The sequence below is a fragment of the Phyllostomus discolor genome, chromosome 4 (genome assembly GCF_004126475.2).
Source record: "Phyllostomus discolor isolate MPI-MPIP mPhyDis1 chromosome 4, mPhyDis1.pri.v3, whole genome shotgun sequence".
NCBI classification, from domain to species: domain Eukaryota; kingdom Metazoa; phylum Chordata; class Mammalia; order Chiroptera; family Phyllostomidae; genus Phyllostomus; species Phyllostomus discolor.
The window spans coordinates 203,919,717-203,934,362 of record NC_040906.2 but is presented as its reverse complement, the minus strand read 5'-3'; the positions used below and the strand labels follow the sequence as shown (position 1 = coordinate 203,934,362).

At 47.7% G+C, this 14,646-nt stretch overlaps 1 protein-coding gene across 2 annotated transcripts in view; it reads right to left on the bottom strand.

Annotated features, from left to right (window-relative positions):
- TULP4 (TUB like protein 4) overlaps window positions 1-14,646 on the bottom strand; it is a 179,338-nt gene that overhangs the window by 50,877 nt on the left and 113,815 nt on the right. For both annotated transcript variants that reach the window (XM_028508755.2, XM_036024938.1), the window contains exon 3: window positions 7,072-7,200. In XM_028508755.2, the coding sequence (XP_028364556.1) occupies window positions 7,072-7,200 (129 nt within the window). The remainder of the gene's footprint in view (window positions 1-7,071; window positions 7,201-14,646) is intronic.

Sequence of the window (14,646 nt, the reverse complement as noted above, 5' to 3'; positions counted from 1 at the left end):
CAGAACTGTATGGAAGTCCGACAACCAAGGAGTTAAAGAGAAACATTCATCCGGAATGTCAGGAGGGGCAGAGACAGGCAGCCAGGGTGGAGAGGACACGTGGCAAGGCAGCAGCTGGAGGACTGGGTGGGCAAGGCGGCAGCTGGCAGTCTCACATTTCCGTGCAGATAAACCAGCAGGAACAACTGGGCAGTGAGACAGACTGCACAACCCAGGGTCCCAGCGTGGGAAAATAAAGCCTCAAAACCTCTGTCTGTAAAAATCTGTGGGGGTTGTGGCAGCAGGAGAGACTCCTGCTAGCCTCTCCTAGCCTCACAGGAGAGACCCACAGGGTCCTGGAACACACACAAGCCCACCCACCTGGGAATTAGCACCACAGGGCCCAGTTTGCTTGTGGGTAGTGGGGGAAGTGACTGAAAGCCAGCCGTAGGCCAGCAAGTGGCATTGTTCCCTCTCTGACCCCTCTCCCACATACAGTGCCACAACAGAGTGATGTGAGTTTTCTCGCCCTGGTGAACACCTAAGGCCCCTCCCCCTACTATGTAACAGATGTGCCGAGATAAAGAAATACGGCCCAAATGAAAGAACAGATCAAAGCTCCAAAAACAGAACTAAGGGATAAAGAGGTAGCCAACATATCAGATGCACAGTTCGAAACACTGGTAATCAAGATGCTCACAGAAATAGTTGAGTATGGTCGCAAAATGGAGGAAAAAGTGAAGGCTGTGCAAAGTGAAATGAAGAGAAATATACAGGGAACCAACAGTGAAGGTCAGGAAACTGGGACTCACATCAACAGTGTGGAGCAGAAGGAAGAAATAAACATCCAACCAGAACAGAATGAAAAAACAAGATTTCAAAAAAAGGAGGAGAGGCTTAGAGAACCTCTGGGGCAACTTTTAACATTCTAACATCCAAATCATCGGGCTGCCAGAAAAAGAAGGGGAGCAAGAAATTGAAAACTTATTTGAAAAAATAATGGAGAACTCCCCCAATCTGGCAAACAAAATAGGCTTCCACGAAGTTCAGGAAGCTTGGTGAGTCCCAAAGAAGTTGGACCCAAGGAAGCACACACCAAGGTACATCATAATTACATTATCCAAGATTAAAAATAAGGAAGAATCTTAAAAGCAGCAAGAGAAAAAAAAAGAGTTACCTACAAAGTAGTTCCCATAAGATAATCAGCTGATTTCTCAAAGGAAATCTTACAGGCAAGAAGGAGCTGGAAAGAAGTATTCAAAGTCATGAAAGGCAAGGACCTACATCCAAGATGACTCTCCAGCAAAGCTATCATTTAGAATGGGAGGGCAGATAAAGTGTTTCCCAGATAAGGCCAAGTTAAAGGAGTTCATCATCACCAAGACATTACTATATGACATGTTAAAGGGACTTATCTAAGAAACTGAAGACAATAAAAAACTATGAACATTAAAATGACAACAAACTCACAACTATCAATAACTGAACCTAAAAACAAAAACAAACTAAGCAAATAACTAGAACAGGAACAGAATCACAGAGATGGAGATCACATAGAGGGTTATCAGCAGAGAGGGGGAAGGAGAAGAATGGGAGAAAGGTACAGGGAATAAGAAGCATAAATGGTAGGTACAAAATAGACAGGGGGAGGTTAAGAATAGTATAGGAAATGGAAAAGTCAAAGAATTTATACGTATAACCCATGGATATTAACTAAGGTGGGGAGTGTTGGGGGAGGGGATGATGGACGGGAGTAAAGGGGAGAAAAAAATGGGACAACTGTAATAGCATAATCAAGAAAATATACTTAAAAATAAAAATAAATAAAATCTTTAAAAATATTTATTATCTGCACCATCACAGAAAAGTTCATGGAACGCTAGAACACGATCAATTTTTGTCAATGTTCTGCGTGTGTTGAGAAAAATGTATGTTCTCTAGTTCGTGGATTCAGAATGTATACCCATCCAATCGGTCAAGCTTGTTGTGTTAATCAGGTCTTCTGTATCTTCGCTGATTTGCGTTTTTGTTGAAACTTCCCAGTATATCAATGAACCTATCTAATTTCCCTTTCAGTTCTATCAGTTTTCTTCATATACTTTGAGGCTGTTATTAGTAGGTGCACGCATATTTAAAAGTTTCCTCATAAACTACACCTTTTATCATGATGTGGTTGCTAATTCTCTATAAACCAAATATTGCTTTCTGTCATTCTGAAGCCTATTTTAGCTACTTCAGCTTTCTTTATTCCTTGCTATTTGCCCAAAATATCTTTTCTGTCCTTTTACTTTAAACTTGCATATTTAAATTTTAGGTGTGGTTCTTAACAGCATACAGCTATGTTTTTAAAAATATAATCTGTTAAGCTTTATCTTTTTCATTTGTGAATTTAGTCCATTTATATTTATTCTAATTATTGTTGTATTTAGTCTTGGTTCATATCACCATAAGTTACTTTCTCACTTTATATTGCCTTTTCTTTTCCATCTTTTCTAACAACAAAAACAAACAAACAAAAAACTGGTATTTATAGTGCTCACCACTGTTTATACTTAAAAATGTTCAACTTTACTTTAAAATTTGTCGCATTACTTGGATACATCAAAGAATAATAAAATAAATGAACACACATCAAAGGGACATGAACTCCGTGCTGGTCCCCCAGCAGGGGCTGTGAGTTTACGCTGAGTGACCGGCAACGTCCCCACTGTGACAATGGCGGTGACCTGTGAGACAGCTCTTGCACTGCCAGCTGGTTGGAAGTCCCAGAAAAAAGGTTCATTAGGTAAATTCAAAATCTTGGTTTTGCCCACTTACATTATAACCAATTACACTATCTAGTTTTTCTTAAGAACTTAAAACATGTTTTAGAGACATGTTTTCTTACGAACTGAAGACATATTAATTCTGCAATAAAATTTGAAAGTTTTCATTTTGCAAAAATAATGTTCTTATTTACATGCATTTTAACTCATTTACCTTGGAAAATACTTGTACTAAAAGGAAAATCATCTTAGTACTGTGCTGAAACGTACAGTCAGTGAAAAGAATGTTGTCCAAGACACAACCAATCTTACACTCACAAAAAATTCTAACATAGGATGTTTACATAAATCAGGTCGGCACAGGGTGATGAGAATGCATTACACCTGGAAAAACAGAAACGGAAGCTCAGCACCAAATGCTGCTGTGAAGGAGGCAGGGAGCGGGCCCCTCCCACCGGCTGTCTTTCGGTGGAGAGGGCTGCAGCGCCCCTGCTTTGCTAGTGAGCGACCCCGGACAGGGGTTCGCCGAAGCTGAGCGGCAGCCTCAGGCAGCTTTGTGTCAGACCGCCCTTGGGACTAACACTGTAAAACACGCTTGCACTGTTCCAGACTCAATTTTGAACTAAGGGACTCAGTATGTCCTGAAAAGGAAATTGTTCAAGTGGGACTTAGTTTTTGCCAGATGTTCAACTAGTTTGTCTCAATGAAAGGAATGCTATATAATAAGGATCTCCTGTCATTTCGCCTAAAAAGTATTATTTTTCTCTAAGCAGATCTCAAGGACATTCCTGTTCCACGTCGTAAAACTGTCCCTCTTCCCATTACACACTGTTTTGGGTGCACAGTCACTGCGTCTTCGACCAGTTGATTCATCACCAACAGAATGGGATGTTCTTTACTCAAATTAAGATCTGACTTCAACACAACTGGAACTACATAAAAAAATATGAATCGGATCACAAGGTACAGTGATTACTTCGGTAGGACTCGCAGGCACAGGCATCTGTGAGATTCTAGGTGCTTCCAGGTGTTCTGCGGTCCAGGTAAGCTCATTTACTTCCGGGTCTGAATTCACCCTTCCTTTCTTCTCTCTAGCATGCCTGTTTGCACCGAACTCTAAACGGCAAGCAAAGCTGCGGAACACGGAGGTGGCCGAGACCACACAGCTGCCGCAGAGGTGGCAGAGGGTTCCCTCCTCGCACAGGCTGCCACTCGGGGGGAACCGACGTGGTGACGGCTCTCCTTGGCTGCCGAGGCCGGCCTCCAGCAGTTCTGAAGCCTGAGCTCTTCCGTGTGATGCTGAACTTGAACAAACAGCCAGCCAGATGTGTTTACTTGGGAACAACAAAGAATTGCAATTCCTGACGTGCAGTCTAGGGGTGAAGCACGCACAGGTCCGGAGAAACCAAGGAGAGGAAGGCAGCTCTTTTATGGACTCCGGAGTGGGGTGAGGCTAAACTAAGATTCCATTGGAGGAAACTAGAAGTTCCAAGTGTTGTGACTTCTTATGGGCTGAGCTATGGCCACCTTCCATTGGCTGAGCTGTTCCCTGGGCCAGGAGGACTCTTCCCTTCCTCCTGCTGACGTAGTCATGGAAGATCACTTCCTGTCGGAGATGCAGCTCTCTTCCGGTGGGGTCAGCCCTGCGCATTAAGTGAGCTTTGCGTGAAAGTTCTTTCACCCTCTCAACTCCATTTTAAGTGAAGTTTCTGCTTATTAATTTTCACATTTCTCCCTTTTGATCAAGGTCTTTCTCCAAAAGCATTGCTGGTCAAGGGTCAGGTTTCTCCAGATTCAGTGGCCTTTTGTCCCTTGATGGCAGAAAGCACCTTTCCTGGGCGTCATGTCGCATGTCAGAGGGGAAGCGCACAGACTGGCACCCTACTTTGGTCACATTTGAGAAACAAGGAGGAGCGGGAGGGAGAGCTCTCAGGCATCTCCCCCCTAAAGCCTGTATCTTAGAATATGGAATATGTCAAACGTACACTGAGAACTGAAAGAATTAAATAAGACTTTGGGAAGTCACAATATAGAAATGAAAACATAAGCCAATCAAACAGTATTCTTAGCTCAAAAAAAAGTTTGGAACAATACGTCTTATCAATATACCATGAATACACGCATTTCTAATAGAGCTAATAGAGCAAACAGTTTCTTGTTGGAGAACAAGACAGTGTGTGTGTGATCGAGTGTTTTGGACTGAAACCTGGGTTCAAATTCTGGCTTTAGCAAGTTACCGAGCCTCCCTGACCTGTGTTCTGGCCCCCACTAACTTTAAGAGAATAACAATGGCTCCTGAAAAGGGTGCCTGCGGAGGCCGAGAGATGACACATGAGAGAGCCAGGCCCTGAGCTGGCAGCCCCAGCTCCCCTTCACTTTATTTCTCGGGGTAACACTTTAAAGACTTCTTGCCTTCCCACTGAAAACACGTCTCACCTGACCACTGCGCCTTTCTAGGAAAAAGAGCTCATCCACCTTTTGGTGGACAGCAAGCATTAGAGTCCTTTAGAGACACTTCTGAGCAAATTCAGGTAAGTCCCCATCCTCCGTGCAGAAAGCCATGAAGAGCTGCTGCCACAGGACCCGAGCTGGTCTTCGGCGACGACACTGTGGCTCCTGTCCCAGGGCAGGCAGGGTCTGTGCGTGGGGGCATGAGGGAGCAGTGCCTCGCGGCTCTGCAGACACTCTGACGACTCGCGGGGACTCTCATCTGCGGAGGAGCTATAAGCACTTTCCATTTTCAGTCTTACTCAGTCCTAGTGATCCTCTGAGGCAGGCTCCATTAGAGCCCCTATGTTGCAGACGAGGAAACTGAGGCACAGAGAAGTACATTCCACCAACAAGTCATCAAGTGGGATTCTTGACCTGTGTGGTCTGACTCCAGGGCTCATGCTCTTGACCACCCCCTCCCCCCGTGACAGGAACGTCTTGTGGCCACGAAGATTCCCACGTCTGTGGCTCTACGCCGAAGGCTCATCGGTCGTCCCGGGGTGGGTCCCACCTCTTCCTTCTCCGCTCTGCGGAGGCCCACGGGAAACTGACACGGCCTTCTCAGAGTCCGTCAAAATCACTACATTTACTGCCCTGGCTGGCGTAGCTCAGTGGATTGAGCGTGGGCTGCAAACCAAAGTGTTGCAGGTTCGATTCCCAGTCAGGGCACATGCCTGGGTTGCAGGCCACGGCCCCCAGCAACCGCACATTGATGTGTCTGTCTGTCTGTCTGTCTCTCTCTCCCTCCCTTCCCTCTCTAAAAACAAAAAACCAAATAAACACAATCTTTAAAAAAAATCACTACATTTACCCTACCAGATAAACTCACAGAAAAAGAAAATTCTAGTTTTGCCCAGAGGTAGGTTTGCCTTCTGTGATGACGTTTTATAAAGATCCTCAGTCTGCTCATAATAACTGCTAATGACATCTTCACTCCTTGCAATTTTATGTCACCTCACTGATCCCTATCTTTCAAACCTGGGGGGCTCGTAGCTTATTTAAGCACCAGAGCGGGCAGAAGAGGGTGAGGACCCTCCTTTCCCCAGAAACAGATCAAGGCCGCCCCAGGGAAGCCATCCCAGGGGAGGAGAGCCATCTAAGAAACCCCTTGTCGATAAAGGTCCCTGCAGACTCCGTGCTGAAGCCCTAGTCGGGTTAACAACTCTCTGGGCCGGGACTTGAGTCCCTAAGCACGGGAGGGGCTCCCTGCGGCCCACCCTCCCGTGGGAGGAGAGTGGAGCTGCCCCAGCAGCCAGAAGACCCCGGGGAGCCGGCTCTCAGAAAGGCACGGCTCGGCAGGGTGTCCCCGGAGCAACTGCCTTCCTCGGAGCCAGGCAAATTCCCACCAGAAAGCAAGAGCTGAGGGAGGACCACAGGCGCCTGCTAATTGAAACCTGAGAGAAGGAGCGTTAAAGCCTCGGCGTGGAGAGTGGGCTGTGCGCCACAGGCGTGGGGCACTCCCTGCGAGAGAGCCGTGCCGACCGCAACGCGGGGAAAACACCCTGTGGAAGGGCGCACAGAGTGATGTGTCAGAGCGCTTTGGGGATCCGGATTTAACAGGCAATCGCAACTCTGAGTGTAAAACTGATTTCACAGATCTAATTAAAGCTCTGAAACTTGGAGCGGCCCCGCCACAGCAGCACAGGTGAGGAGAAGGGAGTCTGATCTCTCTCTCTCTCTCTCTATAGCGATGTACTCACAAAGCATGCAAAGCGGGGCTCTGGGTTCATTCATTTCTACTCCACCCACTTCTGGAAAGGGTGCTCGTCTGCCTGGAACCCGAGGTCTGCGCAGCCCTCTGGCAGCCTGTCCCCGGGGGAGGTTGCGGCCCACTCACCTGAGCCCCTCGGTCATTGACCAGTTCCACAGACCACCGTCCTTCATACTGAATCCACACGAATATCCCTCCGTCCGCGTCACACGTGGCCAGCTTCTGGTATGGCTCATTCCACCTCACCAGCACGACCTGGAAACAACCAAGAAGACGGTTACCCTAGGAGAGAGTGAGCCGGCGGGCCAGGAGCACGCCCACGGAGAGATCAAACCTCAGAACGAAACAGCATGCACGGTCGAGAGCAAAGCCCGGGGGAGGGTGTGGCGCTCGGTGGAAGGGACGGGGCACAACCCACACACACACACACACACACACGGCAGCGTTGCAGGGAACCAGACCCACGGAAAGGCCTCCTGGCAAGAGCAGACGGACACCTGAGCCGATGGTGAAGGTGAAGGGCAGCAGGAGGGTGCCCATCACCGTAAAACCAGAGGCCGCGCAGTGGGCTGAGCCCGGCCTTGCCTCTCTCAGGTGCAAGGGTCTCTCATCTGCCGGTCCCGTGTGATGGCACAGTCACAAGGATTCACAAATTCTATCGTGTATTTCACTTGAGTCAGAGTATTGGCTATTTAGTACAGGAAGAAGAAGGGATGAGGCCTATTTAATTTCATTTTCCTTCCAATGTGAAATTCTCCTTATCTTTTCTAGGCCGTTATTTTCAGACACTTCACCATCTAAAACATGGCCCATTTGGAAAGCATGCACAACCTAAGTGTGTAGAATTTACCGCAGAGGAAATAGGAAGAAATGACAAGTTTCAAAACGCTAGAGTATAAAAATTTAATTTTTAAAATTGAAAAATTCTGAATCTGGACAAATAACTTTCATCTTTCTTAACCACCACTCCCTCATCTAAAAGGCAGGCCCTCTGGTAGGTGGTCTGCGGGTTGGGTGAACGCCTGACAACAGCCCCCCAGAGGGCCCAGGCACACCCCCGAGGGCACAGGACTCCGCAGGGAGTGCAGGAGCCACACAGCCAACCCCCCAAGTTCACTGCTGTGCGCGTTCCCTGACTGTCACCTGACTGGCCCACACTGGTGATCACGCTGAATGACGTATGTCCTTCAGTCAACACTGAACTCACACTTAGGTTTGTCCTGTGACCAACAGAAACTGGAGAAGACCCAGTCCTGCTCTCGGGAGAAGTCCAGCTGGGAGCCAGAGCACCCACAGATACGTGGACATACACAGACACATGTCTGTCAAACTCGGACTGCCATTAAGCAGCAAGAGCACGCCTAACATTTCTAAGAAACCTCTGAACCCCATCTCCTCCCAGGGCTTTGTGCCCAATAAACTAAAAACTGTCGTGAACATGTGGCACTCTGTCAACGGTCTCCCATTCTAACTTACACAGCTGGCCCTTGAACAATGAGGGGGCTAGGAGCACCGACCCCACGCGCAGTCAAAAATCCACCCATACCTTCTGACTTCCCCCAAACTATTCCTGGGCTGCTGTAAGTGCCAAAATCCACGGATGCCCAAGGTTCCCATGTAAAATGGCACAGATCAATGCATACAATCGGCCATCTGTATCTGTGGTTGGTGGGACACATGGATGCAAAACCTGGGAGATACTGAGGGCTGACTACATACGGGTATTTATTGGAAAAAAACCCGCCTACAAGTGGACCCACACTATTCAAACCTGTGTTGTTCCAGGGTCAACTGCACAGAGACAGACTGTCAAGGACCCACAATGACCAGACCCCTCCTCACGCCCATGTATGTCCAAAACACAGACCAACACAGAATCCAGCCATTTCTCAAAGTTGTGCCACGAGCACCATGATTTCAGGTCTTCACGTTTGTGTTTTCAAGGCACCAGAGTGCTAGGAGTGGTCCCCAGCCTTGGTCCGCCACACTCGGTGGTATGGGTATTAGTTGTAAGATGCATAATAAAACCCTCAAATTTTCTGAGAGGGAATGCTTACCCACTGAAAATGTAAGAATACTGTAGCTGTTCTGTAAACTTCTGCAGAAGCCAGAGAGCTGTGAGGTTGCAATTCTGAGACACGGCAGCCACCGGTCAAATCTAACCTAGCCCACGGCTCCCACGCCAAAGGCAACCTCCGCAGCGGCGGACACCGACACCTGCCGGCACCCCCGTGCAGCCGCCGCTCTGCCGAGGGTGCCGCCTCGCTCGGTCCCAGCTCTGCACACGAAGTGCTCACCCCCACGCCACCCCCGAGGGGGTGGTAACTGTGGCTGCACGCCCCCTCCCCGCGGAGCTGTGCCGCGTGAGGAAAGGGACAGAGTCGCGATCATCACTGAACACCGACACGCGGCGACTTGAATATATGGCGCCAGGGCAACACATACTTAGAAGTTATGATCCCGACTCAGTAGTACCTTTGCACTATAAAACGTTAAGAACTATTACTTCCAGCATGTTATTTTCAACTGTTAACGTCTTTCTAACAACAGCGAACACTGCCGGCCTGCCTGTTACAGAGCGCTAGGCGCTCAGACACACTGTCCTTGAAGAGCTCGGTCCACCAAACGGACACGATCTCGTGCTCACCTGCGGTGGGAGTCGTGAACACTCCCAGGAGGGCCCCCGACACAGGCGGGTAGCGGGGCCACAAATCCACATTCACTTTTCTAAGTCTAGTTTTTAAAATCCTCTAAATAACTGATTTAATTTTTAAAAATGGTAAAACCAGCACAGCAACAAAAGCCTTTAAATGCAGTGGGTGTGTCATCTTCATTATAAAGTTCTCTCGGACCCAGCGAAGACCAGGCCGTGCGATCCACACAAGTGCGTGCGGCTACCACTCGGTCCCCAGAGCCACGGGCCCAGCATGCACGCCCACAATCACCAACGGCCTCCAGGACAATTGCCATAGGGTGGGATATGACAAATAACGTGGCACTTCTTCCTGTCAGTTCTGAACCTTCTTAACACAGCGACCACTCATCTACCATGACCTTCCTTAGAAAACAGTCCTCGGCGGAAAGGCGTCGTATCTGAGCGCACAGAGGCCAGTCACCTTCTCCATACTTTGCCCTGCTGCTTTAACATCTAGGTGGGGTTGCATATTTCGTTCACGTGAATCATCAAAGCCCTCTTCTTCATGAAAACAGCCCGCACAATCACAGCATGACAAACATGAAAGAGCAGAGGTAAGAACTATTTGAAAGTTATTTCTAACACCAGAGACTTCTTGGTCTTATGAGAACACAGGGGTAGCTGCAGGGTAAACCAAAAGTTCACAGGCTCAGTGCATCCTTTGGTAATTCCTGACCAGCTGAGATGCAGCTTTAAATGGAAACGCAGTCCCCAAGCACACTGCTTCGCTGTGAGTTCTAATGAGTAAAACGAAATAAGTGGGCAGTCCCCCTACATTAGGGGAAAAAAATCTTTCCAACAATTCTGGGTTTAAAAATAAAGTCAAGCTGCTAATGTCGTTTCCCCGGGTTAGTATTCTCATTTCCTTCCTCCCCCACAGTTTGTGGCTGCCCGCTCCATCTCCCGGCAGCCTCTTTCCTGTTCTTCGGACCCTTCCCGTCTACTTGGCGACGTCACGACATGCCAGAGTGCTGAGGAGTCACCAAATAGCAGGCCAGCGGGGCTCTCGGGCGCCCAAATGATGTGGCAGAATGCAGGGTGCCCAGGCACCCTAAGGCAGAACACTCCTTCCCTTTTAAAGGACAGTGGGGCTCCGGGTTGCACCGGGCTCGGAAATGCTTAGGCTGTCAGCCGAAAGGCATCGTCGTCGTCTACTAAAAAGACAGAGGACGAGCTAAGTTTTGACCTAGGTCTTTGATTGTTTTTAAAAAAAAATGCCAGCCTGTTGCTTTCTCTAATGTAAGATATCTATCCTTTTACAGGTATTGTTACAAATAAATATTGAGGACTATTAAACGTGGAGAAATCTACACTAAAAACATAGGGCAGGTCTGCTGAAAGCCTGTCTGGGCTGTGAGCTAATGCCCTAAATAAGTCGCATCATTTCTGACACCTCACACTGTGTTCAGGAAGAACAAAGCTGTGTCAGCTAACCCAGCTCAAGGACGTTCATCGTTTTGGGAAAGAACCCTTCAGATGGTGTAGATAAATGTGAGTATCATTTATATTGTACGGAAATACATGGGAAACCACCTCAGTGAACGGCCAGTATTACCAATATTCAGAAATATTTCCCTCAACCAGAAAAGAATGTCATTCGAACGAATGTTAAATACAAACTGTTCAAGTAGTAAATCCCTGTAAACGATTATTACCACTTGGTTTTCCTACTCTGTAATTTACTAAGTGAAACAGTAGTAAGTTCGATTGTCCAAGAAAAACAAAATGAGAGCCAGTGTATTTTTGGATACATTAGGTCATTTAAACGAAGAACCAAGAGCACCTTAAGCCAGAGGCGGGGAGAAGTTCACGGGGAGCAGTGGTTTCCGACCCAGCGCACCAGCAGGAAGGTCCCGGGATGCGGCGTGGCTCCCGTGGACCTACTCGGCGCCCCTCTCCGGGCCGGCCAGGGCTGGGGACCGGCAGCGCGCCCTTCCGCAGCTGTGGGGAGTGCGGGACAGGACCCTAGACCAGTGGCGGGCGCACAGCATCTGCTCAGTTGGTGAGAGTTCTGGATTTACCCGTGAGCCAGGACTCCCAGAGCCCAAGTCTGGTTCAGCACGGGACCTGCACCTACAGTGTCTCCTTCTGATAAATGATCGGACAGACAGTCCTTCTCTCCTGACCCGCATTCTGTCCCTTGCACTTCCCACCCGCCTGACGCTGTACCTTAAAAACCAACACCCCCATACACTGCCTGCCACCTTTGGCCCGGAACACCTCTCTGGCCCTTGGCACGTGGTAGTGAAGGCTTCGCTGAGGGTCACGTAACAGGTTCAAGATGAGTCAGGGCACAAGCTAGAGACCCAGTCCCCTGCTCCTCTTTGGGACACTTATCTCCGTGACCAAATCAACCACACTGGCCATGGCCATCGATCACTCAGCACCACCTGCTTCTCCTCACGGTGACACGTGCAGGTGGACCAGATGCTCTGCCCTCAAGGAGCACCTGGTGTAACGATCGGAGAAGTCACCTCACTTTTTCTTAATAAGTATGTATTTTTGTCGTCAGACTTCGACAATGCACAAATGTTCTGAAAAACACCTGTATCAACAAGTTCTCATTCTGAGAGAAAACAAAAACCATAGTAAAAAGAAAGAAACTTAATAGTAGCAATAGTGGTGGTGGGTTACTGCGATTTTTATTAGAATTTTCTGTGTTTTCTGACCCTCCCACACTGGACATATTCCAGCTTTGCAAACGTCTTTGACAGGGACTTCGGACAGTTTCTTTTAGCAACAGTAATTAATGGTCAGCAAGTCATTTTCACGTACATTTCACTTGTGTTATCTTCACAAATGTCTTAGAACAAGGTGTCACCATTGATATAACCCCCCATTTTATGGACTTAAAAAGTAGAGTTGAGAAAAGGTGAACATCTTTTCAAACTTAAAAAGAAACTTTAAAAAAATGTTTTTGGTAATATTCATGATATAGATAAAAGTTTAAAGAAAAAATTCACCCCAAAGCACTCTCCTCACTCAGCTTACGAAAATACCAGCAGGATTATCAGGAGCCTCGTGTGCTCCTCCTACACCTCAGTCCCCTCCTCTGAGAGGAAACGCTGTTCCGGCATTTCATGCCATAAATCCAAATGCACTTTTAGACCCATATACCATATATTATGGATTCTTGCTCCATGCTTTTGTTCTTTTTAAATTTTAAGTATTATAGAAAAATGTTAACATACACCAAGAAAAAAACAAATGGGATAATAACCTTCGATGTACCTATGACCCAGCTTAAAGATGACCATTTCTGCCTGTTTTTAAGCTTCAGAACACTCTGTGTAGCCTTTAACTCAGCATTCTGTGGTGAAAGTCACGCTGCTGACAAGCGTGGCTCTAACTCGTGTACTTTCACCACTGCACAGAAGTCAGTGTCCGAACCTACCATAACTCACTCGTTCTCTTAACATTTGTATTGCCCCGCGCCCCTACTGCCTTTCCCCACCCTGAATTTATCTTCAAGTGAACTGATTCCAACTCCATCTAAAACCTCTCCCTGGACACCTAGCAGAGGACACAGCTAAGCAAGTCCCCAGGAGCCCTCTGACCTACCTTCCCCTAAGGCTGCTCCCTCCCAGCGCTCTGCACCCCCCTTTGACACCATGTCCCGCCTGAGTCCAGGCCCGCCAAGCAGGCTTCCCTCCCTGCCCTCAGGCCCATGCGGGGGGCGGTGTGTGTGTGTGTGTGTGTGTGTGTGTGTGTGTGTGTGTTGGGGGGCAGGATCTGCAGAAGCATCCAGAGAAAGGCAGAGAGTTACCTACAAAGGAGTTCCCATCAGACTGTCAACTGAATTCTCAAAAGAGACCTTACAGGCAAGAAGGGGCTGGAAAGAAGTATTGGAAGTCATGAAAGGCAAGGACCTACATCCAAAATGACTCTATTCAGCAAAGCTATCATTTAGAATGGAAGGGCAGATAAAGTGTTTCCCAGATAAGGTCAAATTAAAGGAAGAGTTCATCATTACCAAGCCCTTATTATATGAAAAGTTAAAGGGTCTCATTTTTCTTAAAGATTAAAACTGTGAACATTAAAATGACAACAACTCACAAGTATTAACAAATGAATCTAAAAAAAAAACAAACTGAGCAAACAAGCTAAGAACACAAAAAGAATCACAGATATGGAGATCATTTGGAGTGTTATCAGCTGGGAGGAGCGAGGGGGAGGAGGGGGCAAAAGGTGCAGGGATTCAGAAGCATAACTGAGGCCCTGGCTGGTGTTGCACAGTGGATTGATTGAGTGCCAGCCTGCGAAGCAAAGAGTCGCAGATTTGATTCCCAGTCAAGGCACATGCCTGCGTTGCAGGCCAGGTCCCCAGGTGGGGTATGTAAGAGGCAACCACACATTGATGTTTCTCTCCCTCTCTTTCTCCTTCCCTTCCCCTCTCTCTAAAAATAAAGAAGCATAATTGGTAGGTATAAAATAAGGGGAGATTAAAAATAATAATGGCATTAGACAGGCCAAAGAACTTACACGTACGACCCACGGACATGAACTAAAGGGGTAGGGAATCGCTGGAGGGAAGGTGAGTACCGGGTAAGGGGGGGGGGGTGGCAAAGGGAAAACTGGTACAACTGTAACAGCATAATCATTAAAACCTACTTTAAAAAATGAGGTAGTAATTTTAGAAAATGGACTTACTGTTTGGTTTTTAAAAGGGAAAGGAAACGAAAAAAGGCGCTGTGCCTGCTCTTTGATGGCAGCATGAGCACTTCCATTTGTGTGTGGTTTTCTCACCTGGTCAGCTTCCCGGCATGGACGTCACGTTTCTCTCCCAGCCTGCCCCCCTCCCAGCTCTGTGCTCCCCCAGGACCGCTCTGGGCTGGGACGCCATGCTAACAGCCACTTCGGCCTGCCCACTGTTGAAGGGCTCTGGGATCAGGGAGGGTTATTTCTAATTGTAGGAAAGGATTCTCCGCAAACAAGAACACTTAGGTGCCAATACAGCTGCAAATAAAGCAAGTTACTTGAAGTACCAAAAGAGTAGAATCGGGTAA